The following is a 19100-nucleotide window of genomic DNA, read 5'->3' as shown; positions in this document are numbered from 1 at the left end:
TTTTGTCTTGCACTGCAGTCTCCCTCTCTTTCAGTACATTATGCCTGCTTGTCTCATCTTAGCATCTCTGCCTGGAGTGACCTTCAAGTAGCTAGTTCCTTCTGGCCATTCCAATCTTAGCTTCAATGTCACCAGAGAGAGAGGGGTCTCTTTTGGCCCCTCAAATTAAAGCACCACCCACTGCCTCTCTGTTGCCTCACCCCACTTTCTCTGGGGAGTATATAGCACAATTGGATATCTTTGTTAGTGTTTGTTCATTGCCTGCCCCAACTCCAATGCCATCACCGTGACACTGAAGGTCTTTTATGTCTTGCTCCCTGCAGGATCCCCAAGATCCAGATGAGGCCTCTTACCTGGCACAGTAATTATCTGCTGAATGGCTGAATAGCTCCTAGTCTGTGCTCCTCAGAGCTTGAAGTGAAGCCATACCAGTGGCCTGGCACTCATGTCAGCTGCCATGTAATCTTGACCCTCCTTTCTCTCACTCAGACCTAGAACGTGCTTTCACTTCATGATCCCTGAAAGGTACATCTCCTCCTATAACCCATTCCACAGAACTGGGATGTTGTGCGGTACCACTCCTCACTTCTAAAAGTTACCCTGCCTAGCGTTTAAGGTGGGAGTCTCAACCCAGGCTGTTGGGTTGAGTCCTTGGTACTTAACTGTAGCTGTCATCAGACCTAACCTGCTGCCCCCACAGCACCAGCTGGGATATTTTCAAAGCCATGTCTAGCACCAGTCTAATGCTACTACTATGAGGAACCCCTACTCTGTGATTAGATGCACTTCCAGGCTCACCGTTGAATCCAGACTCGCTGTTGCTCCCTCTTGGATATTGGGCTGGGACCAGTGCATGCCTCTCGAACTATCTACTGTAAGCTATCAGTTGTTTCTTTCAATTCATTGCAGGCAATACTTTTGTGAAATGCAATTTTAAAAACCAGCTACTAGAAAAATGAAATGGCAAAAACAAAAAACTTAGCAAAATACATGACCCCACTTTTAATATTAGAAGGAAAGACATAAAAGTTCTTCCAGATATCTATAGATATTTCTAAGTGCTTATTCTCGATTTCTGTTCATGTCACATTCTGGTTGCATGGTTTCTGAATCAGCACAGGTCCTGGAACCACACTGATTGGCTAGCTGCTGTCCTCCCGGCTATCTGTCTAGCTCACGCCATACCCTGTGTCTCTTCTGCCCTGGTGAGCAGATCCCTTTCTTGAGACAACTTTTAAATAACCTTTCATAAAATAAGTATTAAACACCCACAATGTGGCAGGCACTGTTGGGTACTTTCTCCAAAATCTAATCCTCCTCTTCCTGATCTTGGTCCTGATTCTGTCCAAATCACAGCACTTCCCTCTCCCCGCCCCTGGCCCATTTAGACTCCTTTCTCCACTCTCCTAAATGGCTATGGTGGTCCCTAACTTGTCCCCCACACCCCGGTCCCTCTCCTCTCTATCTGTCCTACAGACTGTATTCAGCATACCATGTTTAGGCACATCTCTGATCATGTCCTTTCTCTACTCAATAATCTGCAATAGTAATAACCCACAGAGTGAAGTCTAACTCCTTATCGGAGCACCTAAGGGTGCCCATTGTCTGACTCCATCCTACGATTCTAACCTTACTCCACTCTACTGCCTTTTTTACCTCCACATAATACTGTCAAACTGGACACTTCCTCCTCTTCCTTACTACCTCTTACCCCATATTTGGCTACCATCCCCCTTCTTACACATGTTCCTTCCCTACCCCAAGCCATCTGCCATGGATTGAAAACTTATGTTCCCAAAAGTTCATGAGTTGAAGCCCAAATTCCCAATGTGATGGTATTTGGAGGTGGGACCTTCAGAAGGTAGTTAGATTTCGATGAGGTCACAAGGAGGGAGTCCCCATGATGCAATTAGTACCCTTGTAAGAAGAGACAGGAGAGAGATCGCTCTCTTGCTCTATAAATTGAAGATATGAGAAGATGGCTGACTGCAAGTCAAGAAGGCCCCCACCAGACCCTCACTCTGAGGGCACTCTGATCTCAGACTGCCCAGTCTCCAGAACTGTGAGAAATAAATGTCTGTTGTTTAAACCACCTAGTCTATGGTATCTTGTTATAGCCGTCCTCGCTAAGATATTCTCTCTCAATGTCAAGGGAAAATGCCATCCCTGAACCTTCCTGCCCTGTCTCCCATCTAGTATGGGCTCTCCGTCCTCTGTAGTCTTATAAAAGCACTAAGTTGTATGACCACAAAAATTGGTTTCTCTATCTATAAAAGGATGATAATATTACCATTTTTGTTATTATAAGAATAACATGTGATATAAATTTTATAATACAAAATGTATACTTTATCATGTAAAATTTAAGAAGTTGATCCACTGTCTAAATGCTAAGTTTAATTCAAACACTCTCATTAGGTTGTATCAAATTATTTAATAAAGCATGCAGTCCTTCCACCAACTCATCCTCATGCTGTTGTCTTATTTTAAATCTTTCTTACCTGCAACACATGACCATGTGTTCAAGGTCCCTTAAAGCTGTATATGCACTTGTCAGAATGTTCATATTGTCAGGAAACTCTATTTTCTTTTTTTGTTTGCTTGTTTTTAGGAAGCTCTATTTTCTTGATTTACATGGCACTGACCTTTGATAGGCTCACCTGGCAATGGCAGGATGGGATTCAAATCTATTCTCCTTTTTCTCCTAACATTCTGAAGGTAGATAAACATTAATGGCTAGTCCTCTTTTTTTTTATTTTTGTTAAGTCCTAGGTGAAACAAATTGTATTGTATTCATCAAGAAAGATCTACCTCTGGACTCTGTGTACACTTCAAGTAATTTTATTATGGTTTCAGTCTTCCTTTTGAGTAGTTTGCCTACAGGTGAAACAGCTAAATTATGGGGCTTTTTTGTACACCTCTGTTAGATCAACTTGAAAATCTAATCATTTTTGAGAGGTGATGTATCTTACTGTTATTTCTACTTTGCTTAAATTGTCCCCTTGATAAATTATATTGAAAGGGTATTAACAGTTAGAAACTCTACCAATGGCACCCAAGAGTCCTCTTCAGCCCAAACCTGTCAGGTTTACTACTATGATCCTGCAGTGCCCAACACATAAGGAAGAACTAAATAAATATTCATTGAACGAATGAATGAACGAATGAATGAATCAATGAATGAGAAACCAGTAAAGTATTTGTCTTGTACAATGGATCAGTACTTTTGCTATCTCAAAGTCAGGAATGATTAGGAATTACAGCCCTGTAGCCCTAAATCTGGACATGATTAGATTGATTTGGTTTTTAAAATCCTTTAAGTGTTTACTCAGTTGTAGCAGATTTGCCCAATTAATTTTTAAAATGGCAAGAATTGGTGGTACATAATATCAGAATTTGCAAAATGATATTTAAGGTATTTTTTTAACCATCACAGAGTCACATACATAAATTTTCTTCAGACAGGGGCACTTCGGTGGCTCAGTCAGTTAAGCAGTTAAGCATCTACCTCCGGCTCAGGTCATGATCCCAGGGCCCTGGAATGGAGCCCTGGGATGGGCCCTGGGGGAAGCCTCTCCCCCTCTTTTTTTTTACACCCTCTACTGCTGCCCCTTCATGTCTCTGGGGAATCAGAGCCCAGCCTCCAACCCCAAGGTGATGACCCCCCCCAGCCAGGCTTGGCCCCACGGTGGGCTGAGAAACAGCCTTTCCCCCAGAGCCTGCTCTGACGTAGGCCTACAGGGTCAGGGTTTTCTGCCTGGCTAGGCTGTGGTTGCTCGACCAGGTGGGGGCTCAGTCAGCTAGGTCCCTACCCACCTCACCCCAGCCGTCCGCAGGGACTAAGGACTGCTCAGGGGCAACCAGAGGTCAAGAAGTCCAGCTCCAACTCCTTCATTCTTCTCCCCGGGCCCTCTCCCTCTGCTTCTCCCCCTGACTCGTGCACGTACACTCACTCCCTCTCTCTCTCTGCACTCTCTCTCTCTCAAATAAATAAACAAATCTTTAAAAAAATTTTCTTCAGAGAAAGTTTGAAATTTAAATACAACAGAAAATATTTAAAAATTTTTAATAGGGCGCCTGGGTGGCTCAGTTGGTTAAGCGACTGCCTTCAGCTCAGGTCATGATCCTGGAGTCCCGGGATCGAGTCCCGCATCAGGCTCCCTGCTCAGCGGGGAGTCTGCTTCTCCCTCTGACCTTCCCCCCTCTTGTGCTCTCTCTGTCTCAAATAAATAAATAAAATCTTTAAAAAAATTAAATAAATAAAAATTTTTAATAATAGTATTCTTAAACAAATTACATTCATTGCCACTGACTGAAGCATGACATTTTTCTAAGAAAACACTTTCTAAGACATATTTATTTTTACTGTTTTCTTTGGCATTTCTTATGAAATTTCTTCTTAACTATTGTGAATTCGAATAGTCCCTGTATAAGGTTAAAATGATAGAATGAGAAGTTTAATATGGATTGCATACCAAACACCTTATTTATATGCCTCTAGTATCTAGACATTGGGAGGCATACAATTAGACATTATTCATAAAAATTAAGGTTACAGATTATAATGATTCACTCTCAGTAGCAGAACATGTGCCATGTTACCCAGTTAGATTTTGAGGTCCTTCAGGCCAAGAATAATGTTTTGCCATGTTAGGGCTCAGCACGCAGTAAGTGATTAAGAACAAATAAATGTAGAAACCATCAACCGGGTATAAAAGCAACCAATGAAATGGGATAAAATATTTGTAAACCATATATCTAATAAGGGGTTAATATCCAGAATATATAAAGAACTCCTACAACTCAACAACTAAAAAACCCCAAACGATCCAATTTAAAAATGAGCAAAGGTCTTAAATAGACATTTCTACAAAGACATACGAATGGCCAAAAAGCTTATGAAAAGCTGCTCAATATCACTAATCATTAGGGAAACGCAAATCAAAACCACAATGAGAAGTCACTTCACACCCCTTAGGATGGCCACTATAAACACACACACATACACACACACACACACACACACACACACACACAAAGTAACAAGTGCTGGCAAGGATGTGGAGAAATTGGAACTCTTATACACTGTGAGTGAGAATGTAAAATGGTGCCACTGCTATGAAAAACTCCAAAAAAATAAAAGTAGAATCACCATATGATCCAGCAATCCCACTTCTGGGTACATATCCCAAAAAATTGAAAATAGGATCTTGAAGACGTATTTTCACATTCATGTTCATTACAGCTTTATTCACAATTGTCAAGGGATGGAAGCAAGCTAAATGTCCATCAACAGATAAATGGATAAAGAAAATGTGGTATATAGATACAGTGGAATATTATTCAGCCTTAAAAAGTTGGGAAATCCTCTCAGATGGTACAACGTGGATGAACCTTGAGAACATTACGCTAAGTGAATTAAACCAGTCATAAAAAGACAAATACTACAAGATTCCATTTATACGAGGTATCCAGAAGAGTCAAACTCTTAGAAACAAAAAGTAGAATGGTGGTTGCCAGGGTCAGTGTGGAAGGGAAAAGGGGGAGTTGTTTAATGGATTCAGTTTCAGTTTTGCAAGACGATAAAATTCTAGACATCTGTTGCATGACAATGTGCATACAAATAACACTACTGTACTATACACTTAAGATGGTAAATTTTATGTCATGTGGTTTGGTCATTAAAAACAAGAACAAATGTGGGGCACCTGGGTGACTCAGTCATTAAATGTCTGCCTTCAGCTCAGGTCATGATCCCAGGGTCCTGGGATCAAGTCCCGCATCGGGCTCTCTGCTTGGTGGGAAGCCGGCTTCTCCCTCTCCCACTCCCCCTGCTTGTGTTCCCTCTCTCACTGTCTCTCACTCTCTGTCAAAAAATAAATAAAATCTTAAAAAAAAACAAGAATAAATGAATGTATACTTGTATATGATCATGCCACAGTCAAGGAATACGCCAAATATTTGTGAGGTATTTTTCCATGTGGCCATTGGAGTTTAACTTCCTAAGCATACTCTTTTTAGAAACATAATCAAGAATTAATGTGTTTGAAAAATGTACAGTGAATGCTCATTGACCTGAATGCAAATGAATGAGAAAGCTAAACTTTAAACCTGGTGGTGGTATTTTCACATTCTGCATTCTACTTTTATGAGGTATGGGAATTAAATAATAAATCAGCTCTTGCATTAGGAAACTTTAGATATGGGCAGCCAACTCAATTTCCTATATCATCTACATCTACAGCAGTGTACAGTAAAAATAGACTTCTATTATGATGGCCCTGGACTCTGAAGGATCTTGAGATGGTGAAAGCTCAAAGGAAAATTACACAAAGATGCATCCATTTTCTTACACATTAATTACTTGGAAATACATTATCTCTATCCCAAGTAAACCAAATATCCCTTTAATATAAATGTTCATTTCTCCAAGCCCTCTGTATAAAAAATAAGTATACAGGATGATCTTTTATTTTCATAATTTTGTCCTTCAGTTAAAAATAAATGCATCCTTCAACATCCTTTGTTTACTACTGATCTTAGAAATGTCTGCTTTTAATCACACCACCCGGTTCAATTTGGAATACTGCGTATCAATTATCCCCATTACTAGTTGGTCTTCCCTTTCATTTTGACATCTGTTAGAAGAAGCAGCTTGAGGAAGAGCTTCACTATCAATTTTTCAAAAGAGCCTTCTGACTTGATAAAAAAGGATCATCTAAATTATATGTCTTCATCAACTGTACCTAATACTTTGTTCAAGCATAATCCTGTTCCTTGGCAGCCATTCTTTTAGTTCACCATGTTCGGTCCACCTTATTTAATGATTCATAAATGCTATATACACATATTGTCTTATACAGTAACTTCCCATGTGGACTTTGATCTTATTTAGGCTTGCTACCAATGCTCTTATGTATCCTCCTTAATGTCTCTTGGTTTTCAAATCAAAAATTTTTCAGAAATTTTAAAATTAATAAAATGAATCAAAATATAAGTTGGAATTCAGTTCCAAATCAAATGAATGGATGACCCAGCGTCACACTAGTGGATCCTTTCTAACGATTAAATATCCCCACTAGGGGCGCCTGGGTGGCTCAGTTGGTTAGGCGACTGCCTTCTGCTCAGGTCATGATCCCGGAGTGCCAGGATCGAGTCCTGCATCAGGCTCCCTGCTCAGCAGGGAGTCTGCTTCTCCCTCTGACGGACCCCCTCATGTGCTCTCACTCTCGCTCTCTCTCAAATAAATAAATAAATAAAATCTTTAAAATAAAAAATAAATAAAAATAAATAAATATCCCCACTGTAAGCCTAAAAAGGCAGAAACCTCATTATAACTTGAGACAACCCAATGAATCTCTTGTTGGGAAGAAAGTGGGTCAAAACTAGAAATTCACAGTTATTTTTGTTAAGATCTGATAATAATATTCAACTTGGAAAAGATAAGTAAAACCGCAAAACACAAAACAAGCTATTACTCATTTTTCACAAATATTTCATTACATAATCATTTTAGAGGAGCAAATCTTCGGATACTATACAGACCAGTATCTACTCCTCTATCTTCCTAAGAAATCTACCAGTATTCAGCAGTTTTTGTGAAAAGGTCATCAACCATTGCCCTTGAAGTGTTTTCTTTTTTGTCATATCCTGCTTGCCTGTGACAGGGTAATAAATACTACTCCACGCTAAGAAATAAATGAGGAAGAGTTTGCTATATTTTTTTCCATGCTTGAACCAATACATTATTCTAAATCTTTGGGAATTAAAGGAGTAATTATCTCAGCATTAGAATCATCTTGGATTTCTTGCATCCCACTGCCAAAACAAATTTGAATACCACAGGGAGAAGAATGTGACACATCCCCTTAACTGGTTTCAAAAATTACCTAGCACCTCCTCTTTCACCAAAATCTTGGATACTATTAGATTCTAATCTCATTGCTTTACAGAAAGTGAGTAATCAGTGAGATGCCCCAACTGTCGTGTACAAAATGCGGGACTCCAACTCTACAAGCCTGTAAAGAAAGGGGAAAGGATGAGCAGCTGTACTGAGGAAAGTAAAATGAGGCAGGACAATGTCAGGCAGATTTCATTGAGGTAACATTACACTTTCATTCTATGCTTCTTGAGAGCAAGTAACTTTAATTAATTATTAACCAGTACTTTTCTTTTTACCTATCCCTGGGTAGATATAGATAGCATATGTGTTTGCATTTCTTCCTCTGGGTCGGCAGGTAGCTATTGTTATAGACTTTCACCAGTGGCAGGCAAATCACGGGGCTCACATTGCTCAGAGTCTAACACTCCCCATCTCACTGCACCATCCTCAGTCTGTCAGCACTGCCTCTTTGGCCCAATGGATGCTAAGAGCTAACTAACAGTGGTGCAATGTCCCATTCTGTCACTGAAGAGACTACTGGTCAGCTCACAGCAATAGAATGCTGCCAACCATAAATCTGCATGCCAAAAATGGGAGGGATATTTTTTTATATTGGCTCTAAACTTCCAGATTTGCAACCTCACTTTCTGCTAACAACTAAGTTGCTGCATGCCAGAAGCAGATGAAAAAAAAGCAATTGAAACTCAGAGGACAGTAAGTTGATAGAGCAATGCAGGTGAAGGATACAGAAGTATTAAGGAAAAAGAAAGAGTAAAGAAGAAGAAAAAGAAGGGGGAAAATGATTTTAAGCTTTGAGAAAATAAACAAAGATGCTTCTGATTTGGCCCCAGTGGGCCAGCCTGATAGCCATTACTGACTGATCTACCTCCTTGGAGGATTCAAATTAGAGGGGAGCCACACCTAAGTGCTGGCACAAGATCTCTAAAATTCCACTTTCCTCCTGCCTTGTTGCTTGTAGAGTCCAGCCACTCAACACCCGCTACCAATGCCCTCCATGTTGACATAATCACAGTGCAGACGCCAAGCTCATCAACATGCTGATGCAATTATTCCATCGAGATTTTTATATTTAATCTGATTTTTTTAAGTCTCCATACCAAAGATGCTCCTTCTCAAAAGAAATATTTTCTTCTTGTCCCTTTAAGAATACAGAAAGACCATTAACAATACAAAATATTATATTGGAAATTCTGAAGAATTTTAAAAGACAATTAAATGTTTTAGTTGAAGTAGAAAGGCTATAACCCTAGGTAGGTTCCCACTCACAGATGGGCCTGAGATGACATGTCATTGACCCAATCTTTCAGTCTAAGTTCTTCCTCTATAAATTAGGAATAGTACAACTAAGGTCACACAGATCATTGAAGGCTTAGTAAAACACAAGGTTCTGCTCATGACGTACTACAACTTCATTTGCTTATGATGCTCCCACAGACCCACCTCAGACAACAAAAATCCACTGAAGAAATGAGTTCATGTAGAACTCTATTTTCCCCCCCGTTTTTTTTTTTTTTTTTTTTTTTTTTTTTTTAGTATTTTATTTATTCATTTGAGAGAGAGAATGAGCTAGAGCATGAGAGCGGGAGAGGGTCGGAGGGAGAAGCAGACTCCCCGCTGAGCAGGGACCCAGGGACCCCCCCCCCACGCGGGACTCGATCCCGGGACTCCAGGATCATGACCTGAGCCGAAGGCAGCCGCTCAACCAACTGAGCCACCCAGGCGCCCTCGCCCAAGTGTTTTCTTTAGTATTATCTCATGACAAGAGCGGTAAGGCAAGTATTATGAGACACATTTTACAAATGCAGAAACCGAGTCCCAGGGAGATGTGCAGACCTGCCCCAAGCCACGCAGCTAGTTACTGGCTGAGAAATGATAACAACCAAGTCTCCTCAGTGATCTTTTTATTCCAAACTCTAAGATTCATTAAATATCAAGAAATAACCTGCACAGAATCAATAACAACTTGTAATCAAGCAAAGATAAATGAACGATTGCACCAGGCTTTTTTCCAGTTTGATGAGAGATATTAATATTTAACATACTCTGCTTAAAAATTTAAACATCCAATGCCAGGATATTTACAATTCAAAAAGCCACAGGTGTTCATGAACAATAGGAAACCTCTATAATATGTTCGAAGCCAACATCCTCTTGATTCATTCTGGTCACTGTCTTTTAAATGTAAGCTTTTGTAAGGTGTTATCCTAAGCTACAACTCGAAGGAAAGCAGAGGCTTGACTTTCTATTACCAACTCATGTCTCACTCAGCGTGAATTTCTTCTTGTTTGCTAATAAATAGAAACATACTGAAGTACCCACAAGTAAGCTAATAAACACGTTAAGTCTTCGCAAGGGACTCCAATGGTTTGGGATTTGTTATACCTGAATTAAACCATACTCCATCTTCCAAGCTATTTCTGTACATATTTTGTGCTCCCACTACAGCTTTAAGCCCCATAGAGTTCTGTGTGAATTCCCCATAGCTCAATGCGGAGTCTCGGCCGCCCAAAACAGTGCCACACAGAAACCTGTACGAACAGAGCCACCTTAAGAGTTACCCACACAGACGCATCAAAAAAAAGCACACACGCACTCAAATAAAAACACACAAAACCAATTCTCTGATTTTTTTTTAAGTGTCAGCTCTTCAACCATTCCAGGTTACTTAAGTAGAAAAAAGTCCCTTTCACATAACAGTTGAGTCAGGGGCACCAGGGGCCCCATCTTCACGTCAACCCGGGTTCTCAACCGAAAACGCCTCGTCCTTGATCCATTCACTGCGCAGATTCCAGCACTGGAGGCGCCGGCGATCTGCGCTCTGCGCTCGCCTCCTATGGCTTTAGCCAGCTTTGGAATAACCGGGCCCCTCCTGCTCACACCCTTCTCACAACATTTTTGCACTTTGCGTGGGTCTGATCCAGGCCTCCAGCCTCCCGTTCCCTGGTCCCAGCTTGGAGGAGTCTGAGCGGCAACTGGGGCGTCAGACAGGAGAAGTGGGTCCCCGCCTGCCCGCTCAGGCTGTCGCCACGACTCCATCCCCCGGCGTGGAGGTTGGAGACATCCGGCCGGGGCGGGCGACAGTGCGAGGCCGGCGACTTCCTCGCCATCCCCGCAGCTCGGCGTCTTCCCGCCTCCGCCCGGACCACCCTCGGGTCCCCCCGTCCCCGGGGCGCAAAGCTGGGGTCCGAGTGGGTAAGGGGAGTGAGGCAACACGCGTGTGCGAGGGTGTGAGTGCCGACACACAACAGCCGGGCAGCAAACCCCGCCTCTCCCCGAACTCCCGCCTCGGACCAGCCAGCAGCCCGGGCGCCCCAGGGCTCCCCGCTCTGGGACAAAGCTGCCACGGCCTCCCCGCAAGCGCGGGGCGCGTCGTCGCCGGGTGTCCTCAGTCTCCCTCGGCCGCGACTCCGTCCCAGGGGGCCTCCGGGCCGCCGGGGGTCCGGGGAAGACCCGGGGCCCGGCTCCCGCAGCCCTCACCCCGCGCCCCCGCCGCCGCTCACCTGTTCAGCACTTTGCGGATCCTCTGGCGTACGCCAGCCCGGGAGGAGGCGGACAGGCTGCCGCCGCCGCCGCTGCCCTCGGCCGGCAGGTTCTCGATGGTGGTCACCACATGGTTCGGCGGGGCCGGCGGTGGCGGCTGCAGCTGCTGCTGCGGCGGCTCAGGGGGGATCATCGCGGCGGAGGCGGCGGCGCGGCGGCGATCAGAACGCAGCCGGGCGCATCGTGCGCCGGCTCGGGGCCCGGGAACGCGCAGAGGACCCGGCCGGGCGGCCGCGGCCCGGGGAGGCGGTGCTGCCTGCGAAGCGGCGAGGCGGGGAGGTACCCGCGGCTACGGCCGCCGCCGCCGCCCAGCCCGCCACTCACTCCTCTCCCGTCCCGGTGCGCGCCCCCTCTCTCCGCCGCCGCCGTCTCCCGCCCCGACTCTTCCCGAGCCGTGTCCCCAAGTCCTGGCACACCCCGCGAAGTGGCCGGGAAGGGGGTCGCGCACGGCCGCCGAGCTGCCCGTCGGCTCAGTAGACCCCCACGGAGAGAGGGGATGGGGCTCCGGGCTTTGCCTTCTCTCCCGGCGCCCGGGTCTTCTCCGGCGAGCGGCGCAGTTGTGCTGGCGCCGCCTCAGCCTGTCCCCCGCTCGCTCGGAAAGCTGCCGTCTGTGTCTCACGGAGTGAGAGACCGAAGTGAACCCGGAGAGCCGGGCGGGGGCGCCGCGGCGGCGGCGGCGGCGGCGAAGGGGGGCCAGGGCGGGGACACGCGCTCTCCGTCTTCGCCAGAGGGCGCTCCCGAGGCGCCTCATTGCCCCGACCCTCTTTCCCGGTCCACCGGAGGCCCTACCTAGCTCGGGATTGCGATGATTGTTTTGTTTTGTTTTGTTTTGTTTTGTTTTGTTTATTGTTCTCGTGAGGCTGGGGGTAGACCCTTCCTCTCTAGTTGGAGGGGACTCCGCGCTCCTGCCGCGACACCGCGGAACCTTAGCACCTCCTTCCCGGGACAGCGCCAGGACGCGAAGACAAGACTCTGGCCCCAAATTAAAAACCCAAACTCCAGTATCCTATGACCCCAACACTCACCATAATGGGCCTGGAGGAAATTGGAGGAGAAACAACTTCGCACAAAGAATTCATTCTGGAAACTGGAAAAAGCCATGTCAGACCAACTGAACGTCTCCGTTTTGTAGCGCTGTGAAGGAAACGTAGGCGGATTCGACTTCCAATTGTGCCTCTAAAACTTATTAGCAGAGATTCCCTAAGCAATTTATGTACCTACATTCTGAGACACATTCTCCTTTGTGCAACGGAGGCTACGCGTGTCTTTCTCCCTGTGGTGTTGTAAGAGTTAAATGAGGCAAACCACCCAGCAGGGGGCTCTGACGGCTCCTTCACCGGGGCTCTGACCAGAAGATCTCCGCTCCCAAAAGGGAAAGCCCCTGAGAATCTGGCACAGAAACCTTAGACCTAAACGAGACCGTATTTCTCCCAAAGGAAGACTGATTTCCTGTGCCAGGCATCTCTTACACCGATTGCTCCAGATTCCATTTAATAACTGACTCTTAAGAGAGTTATATTTTTCACATTTTCCTTTATCTAGATTGCCTGGATAGGGATCCTATTATGACAAATGACAGGCGTTTGGAAAATTTTTCCATTTTAGTGCAGCGTGTGGAATTATTTGCCCTGAATATGGTTAAAAGGTAAGTATGGTTACAGAAAGGCATGCTAATACCACCCCTGAATCCAAATGCACAGATAAAAAATCCTGGTGATTTGCCAAGGAGAATGGGGTTGGGGAAAAAAATAACATTCGAGGAAGGAATGGACTATGTCTGATTAACCAAAGGGAGAGGGGAGGATGAAAAGATGAGATTCATTGTTTCGTTAAGAAGTTGCCATCCCTTTAACAATATTGGGAGCCCCCCTTTTTTTAATTATCAAACATTTGAGGAAAGCAGCTGTCCAAAAAAACTCTCCAATCTATAATTCAATTTACGTAAAACCCGGTTACTACCTGAAATATCCCTGAGGTCTTTTTTTTCTACAAAACTTAACCCAAATCAGAGCATTTTCCCTTTTGTAATTAACATGCTGCCTGCCCTGTTCTTTCTCAAGAACCCTTCAGTCTCAGATTTTTCCACCTCGGTTTTGTACCAGACCCTCTGAAGAATTGTTGCAAATGGGATCAAAGCTTGTAACCTCATGGGCAGTAAGATTCTAATAGTTCACAATGAGTTTGCCCTTGGGGGACCAAATGTAGGAGATATTAATAAAATGCACTTCATCTCAACCTGGCAGCAAATCATGGTAGGAATCTCTCTATTAAAACAACGTTTGTGGTCATTTCGTGTGTCTGCCTTGAATGACCGGTTGCTTCACTGCCCTCTTCCTTCACATTTGGCTTGCTTCCTTTTGAATGTTTTTGGCACATCACAACTCAGTGCTGTGTCTGCACTTTGCTGTCTGCATTTGTGTCTGGTCATTTCTCTGGATGGACTGTTGAACCCAAATTATCTAACTCTCCACTGAGTCAGGAAGGAAGAAAGCCAGGATGGGAGAGAAACAAGATGAGAGATGTAAAATTTCAATCCTGCTGTTAAGAAAAGACCCAATGCGGTTGCAAGCCTTACATTTTCATTCTTCTTTCTTGTAAAGGGATTACAGCCTCAGGTCTGTTCTTACCCTCCAATTCTGTGTTTCATGCTTGTCTCCTAAAAAATAGCGAAATAGCATTCAAGAGGTAAGGAAACAGGTGTTAAAAGTACACATGTCAAAGTGGTGGTCTGACATGGAATTAAACAAGAGATACGGGGAAGGCCCATTTCCCTTTTCCCTGCTGCCTCCTTGGCCTCAAAACCCATCTTCCATGAGCTCAGAACAAAAGGTAAGGGGATGAAGACAATAGGCTGTGGATCTGTATGTAGTTTTTGAACTGAGGTATGTGGATTCCAGGATCACACTCACTGTTCAGTTCACCCCTCTTTGACCAGGTGTGCTTATTGCAAAATTTCCATTCCACTCTTACTATTACATTGTCTGATTTTCCCTTAACCCAGTGCTAGCTCTGTTGGATTCCTTTAGGAAGCAGAAGTTGACTGTCAGCTACACCCTTTTTAATGGTGCTCATTTTGAAGACCGTTCCACTCAGGGAAGAGTAGGGTTTGGCCTGTGTTTCAGTCCTCGGAGTCACCAGGCATTTTGACTCATCTGTTTTGCATAGACTGCACCTACGTGTTGTATTGGATAAAAGCTTCACAGTCATGCTCCAGAAGTGACTGATGATTCTCTCCAAATTGCTGAGCAGTCGCCCGGAATTGCTTGTGTTACTTCAAATGCCCAGTGGCCCATCTGCTCTCCCCATGCCATTCTCTTACTCTTTTTCTTTCTCTCCTAAGTCTTGTTGAATCTACTCAAAACACACTACCAAACACAAAGCATCTAGAATGATAGAGCATCCGAGTTTTGATTCACATGATTGAATTCACACAGGAGAGAAGAAAAGCAAAGCTGGTGGGAAACTGACAGAGACGGGAAAGGGGCAGAATGGGTAGGTCTCTACAGTTGTATCCAAGCAATGGATAAAATAATTGGAAAGTTAAATTGGCAGAACCTCATCATTAAAGACAGTCTGTAGTTGGTATTGGTGGATATGAAAAATACACACAGAGCAAGGAAACAGACAGTAGGCAACAGGTTTCAAAGACTGTTCACACATTTTACACCCCTCTTTTGTTTGTTTATGTAATTTTTTTTCTTTTGTGTTTTGGAAACATTATTTCTTTGGGAGAAACTCTGAATACTGTTCATAGGTTTAAAATTGACCTTTCCTGATAAGAAACCTGGAGCACTAGAGAAGATTAGTGTGATTAGTTGTGAATAAGGGCTAATTTTCCAGGGTCAGACTACATTATGATAGATTAAAAATGTCTAAGTATTATTTCCCAAGTGCTTCATTTCCAAAAGCATAGGATGGCATATCTCTGTCATGGTGACATGGTAAGTCCCTGACAACAGAAAGCTTGCCTTATTTAGTAAGGGCACTGATTCATTAGTACCAGTTTCCTCATGATTATTTTAATATCTTAAGATATTAGCCAAAAAATATGTGAATTTCTGTCTTAGTCCGTTTAGACTGCTATAACAAAATGCCATAGACTTAACAAACACTTATTTCTCAGTTCTGGGCAGTGCAAGGTCAAGGCACCAGCAGATTCGGTGTCTGGTGAGAGCCTTCTCTCTGGTTTGCAAATGGCCACCTTCCTCACATGGTGGAGAAAGATCATCTCTCTCATGTCTCTTATGAGTATTAGGGTACTAATACCATTTGTGAGGGCTTTGCCCTCATTACCTAATTATCTCCCAAAGACCCACCTCCAAATACTATCATATTGGGCATTAGGGTTTCAACATGTAAATTGGTGGAGGCTGGGGGTGGACACATTCATTTCATAGGAATGCCCCAGAAACACTATTTTTTTTGGCAGTATATATGATAATTTATTATTTTGATTTGTTGGAGTATTACTACACAAATTTATATACGGTTTTAAGAAAATATTATGGAGAAGTTTTTTTGCAACTTTTAATTCCACATAAAGAAGAGACAGAGCAATGACATCCCAACAATAATTTCTTTAGAAGTCTGGTGTAAAAAACCACAGAGAACATTCTTAACTGAAAATACATGAATTAGATTCTAAATGCATTCTCTATCATTTAAGACATGGAGAAAAAAGGAACAAAGAAAATTCTTAAGTTTACCATTTGCAAGAGGAGTTTATGTAATTTCAACAATCTCTTATCTAGGCATTTAACACATTATAAATTCAAAATTTGCGTGGGAATTAAGAGAAGAAATAGTATTCCTTAGAGGGAATACAAAGTTTATTCAAACATTTAAAATAATTTAAAACAACCAGTGACACAACACTCACTATTTTAAATACAGATATGAATTTTCTCTGAATAGGGCAGCAAAATCCTCATATAAACCTCATTTACCATTTTTACCTGATGGTATCAATAACCTCTCCTTCTAAACATTTTAATTCACAAAAATACTAATGCAAAAGCTTTAGTAAAATTGTAGTGAATTTATATACTGACTTGTCAGTGGAATTTATACACCGTCTTGTGTGGCATTTATATACGGACTTGTCAGTGACTAGCTGGGGAAAAAATTATGTTATTGTAGAATTCTACTATGTTATGGCTGAAATTGGAGCCAAAGAAATCTCAATTCCAAATCCTGCTCTATTGACTCGGCTTGGTTAGTTTTAATCAGTTCTCAGAACTTTCTGAGCATCAGTTTTCTAATCAATAAAAATGAGGATAATAATGCGTACTCTACAGGACACACACAGACTAGCAATAATGTATATAAAGAATCTGGCATAATAGGTATTTAAAAAAATAATTGATCTGAATTTTGATATGATGGAGTGGATGGCATTAGAATTAACTGTCCCCATGAATAATTCTAAAAGCTGTATTAAATATTAGATAGTAGCCAATGTAAGGCCATGATCCTTTAGAGAAAAGAAACATATAAGAAATGAAACACATTAGCCCATTAGATGAGCCCCATATTCATCTCAGCTTCACCCTGAGGGCATTTCCAAACCACAGTTCAGAGAAATAGTGCCCCATCAGAGAGTGGTAGTCTCACTGGATAGAGGGAGATCCCAGAGTTTAGAGTTGCAAAGACCACTGGGATTTGCTGGGGAGGATTCTAGAAAGGAGAAACCTAGGTGAAGGAGTCTAAAAATTCTGTGTGAAAATTGCACATAGAGCCAACACTTGAGAATCGCTCAGGAGGCCCAGCAAAGGAAGCTGGAGAGCTGGACAGAGATTTCAAAGAGAGCGCAGTTTTGTTGGGAGGGCAGAGGTTTGTACTTAAGCCCAGTGATTATAGAGAGTATTTGGTGAACTCCCAGGCTTTGGGTGGAGATTCACAAAAAGGTCACACCTAAGTATAAGGACCATGTCATAGCAATAAGAGAGCCCTAAGAGAGCCGAAACCAAACCTCAACATGACAGAGGTGATGATTGCCTTCCAGATTAAAATTTAATGTTCTGTTGAGAAAGATACCATCATCCAAAATCTCTATTGCCTATACTCACAACATCCAGCAAGTAGCCAAGAATTACTACAGATAAAAAAAAGCAGGGAAAAAGTTACTAATAATCTATAGCAGGGGTTAAAAATGTTCTCTGTAAAAGAGTAAGTAATAAATATTGTAGGCTTTGTAGGCTATACGGTCTCCGTTGCAACTACTTTGCTGTTGCAGTGTGAATGCAGACATTGACAATAGGTAAATGAATATGGCTGTGTTTCAATAAAACTTTATTTACTTGCCATTTGCAATGACGTGCATAGAACTAGAGGGTATTATGCTAAGTGAAATAAATCAGTCAGAGAAAGACAATCATCATATGATCTCACTCATATGTGGAATTTAAGAAACAAAACAGAGGATCATAGGAGAAGAGAGAAAAAAATAAAACAAGATGAAATCAGAGAGGGAGACACACCATAAGAGACTCATAATCATAGGAAACAATATTGGCTTAAGGATAGACACAGAAATCAGTGGAACAGAGAGTCCAGAAGTCCTTGTATTTATGGTCAATTGAGTGATTTGCCCAGAAAACTCACTGAGGAAAGTCTTTTGTATAAATGGTGCTGGGACAATTGGATATCCATATGCAATGGATGAACTTAGACTTTTGCCACACACGGTACACAAAAATTAACTCAAAGTGGATGACATTTTTTTTTTAAGATTTTATTTATTTATTTATTTATTTACGAGACAGAGAGCACTAGCTGCGGGAGGGGCAGAAGGAGAGAATCCTCAAGCAGACTCCCCACAGAGTGCAGAGCTGGAGGCAGGGCTCCATCTCGTGACACTGAGATCATGATATAAGCCAAAATCAAGAGTTGGGCACCCACCCTACTGTGCCAACTAGGTGCCCTGGAAGACATATTTAAATGTACGATCTAGGGGTGCCTGGGTGGCTCAGTCAGTTAAGTGTCTACCTTCAGCTCAGGTCATGATCCCAGAGTCCTGAGATCGGGCCCTGTGTCAGGCTTCCTGCTCGGTGGGGAGCCTGCTTCTCCCTCTCCCTGTGCCACTACCTCTGCTTGTGCTGTCTCACTCAAATAAATAAATAAAATGTTAAAAAACTAATTACTTAATTAAACAAATCTGTGATCGAAAACAATAGAACTTTTATGTGAACACATAGGATAAATTCTTTGAGACCTTGAATTAAGCAGTTTTTTGGAATGACACTAAAAGCATGGTCCATAAACAAACAAAAAAAATTGAAGTAAACTTCATCAAAATTCAAAACTTTTGTGCTTCAAAATACATCATTAAGAAATGGAAATACAGGGGTGCCTGGGTGGCTCAGTTGGTTAAGGGTCGGACTCTTGATTTCGGCTCCGGTCATGATCTCAGGGTTGTAAGACTGAGCCCTATGACTGGCTCTATGCTTGGCACAGAGTCTGCTTGATATTGTTTTCCCCTCCCTCTTCCTCTGCCTCTGCTCCTCCCCCCATTCGCACTCCCTCTCTCTCCAGAATAAATAAATAAAATCTTTAAAAAAATAATAATAAATAAAATCTTAGAAATACAAGCAACATCAGGAGGAAAACATTTGTAAAACACACATCCAATGAAGGATATACAGATATACAGATATAC

The 19100-nt window shown here is 42.7% G+C and overlaps 1 protein-coding gene across 2 annotated transcripts in view; it reads right to left on the bottom strand.

Moving 5' to 3' along the window:
- SLC35F1 (solute carrier family 35 member F1) overlaps positions 1–12064 on the bottom strand; it is a 388139-nt gene extending 376075 nt beyond the window's left edge. For both annotated transcript variants that reach the window (XR_012378545.1, XM_073893835.1), the window contains exon 1: positions 11404–12064. Coding sequence is in view for 1 of the 2 variants with exons in the window: in XM_073893835.1 (XP_073749936.1) it covers positions 11404–11576 (173 nt within the window). In the remaining variant the exon portion in view is untranslated. The remainder of the gene's footprint in view (positions 1–11403) is intronic.
- Between the last annotated feature and the right edge of the window lie 7036 nt (positions 12065–19100).

The sequence above is a fragment of the Callorhinus ursinus genome, unplaced genomic scaffold (assembly GCF_003265705.2).
Source record: "Callorhinus ursinus isolate GAN/ISIS: 27379988/994484 unplaced genomic scaffold, GSC_fseal_2.0 scaffold6, whole genome shotgun sequence".
NCBI classification, from domain to species: Eukaryota; Metazoa; Chordata; class Mammalia; order Carnivora; family Otariidae; genus Callorhinus; species Callorhinus ursinus.
Note: the sequence above shows the minus strand (reverse complement) of the source record. Positions and strands in the feature narration are given on the sequence as shown.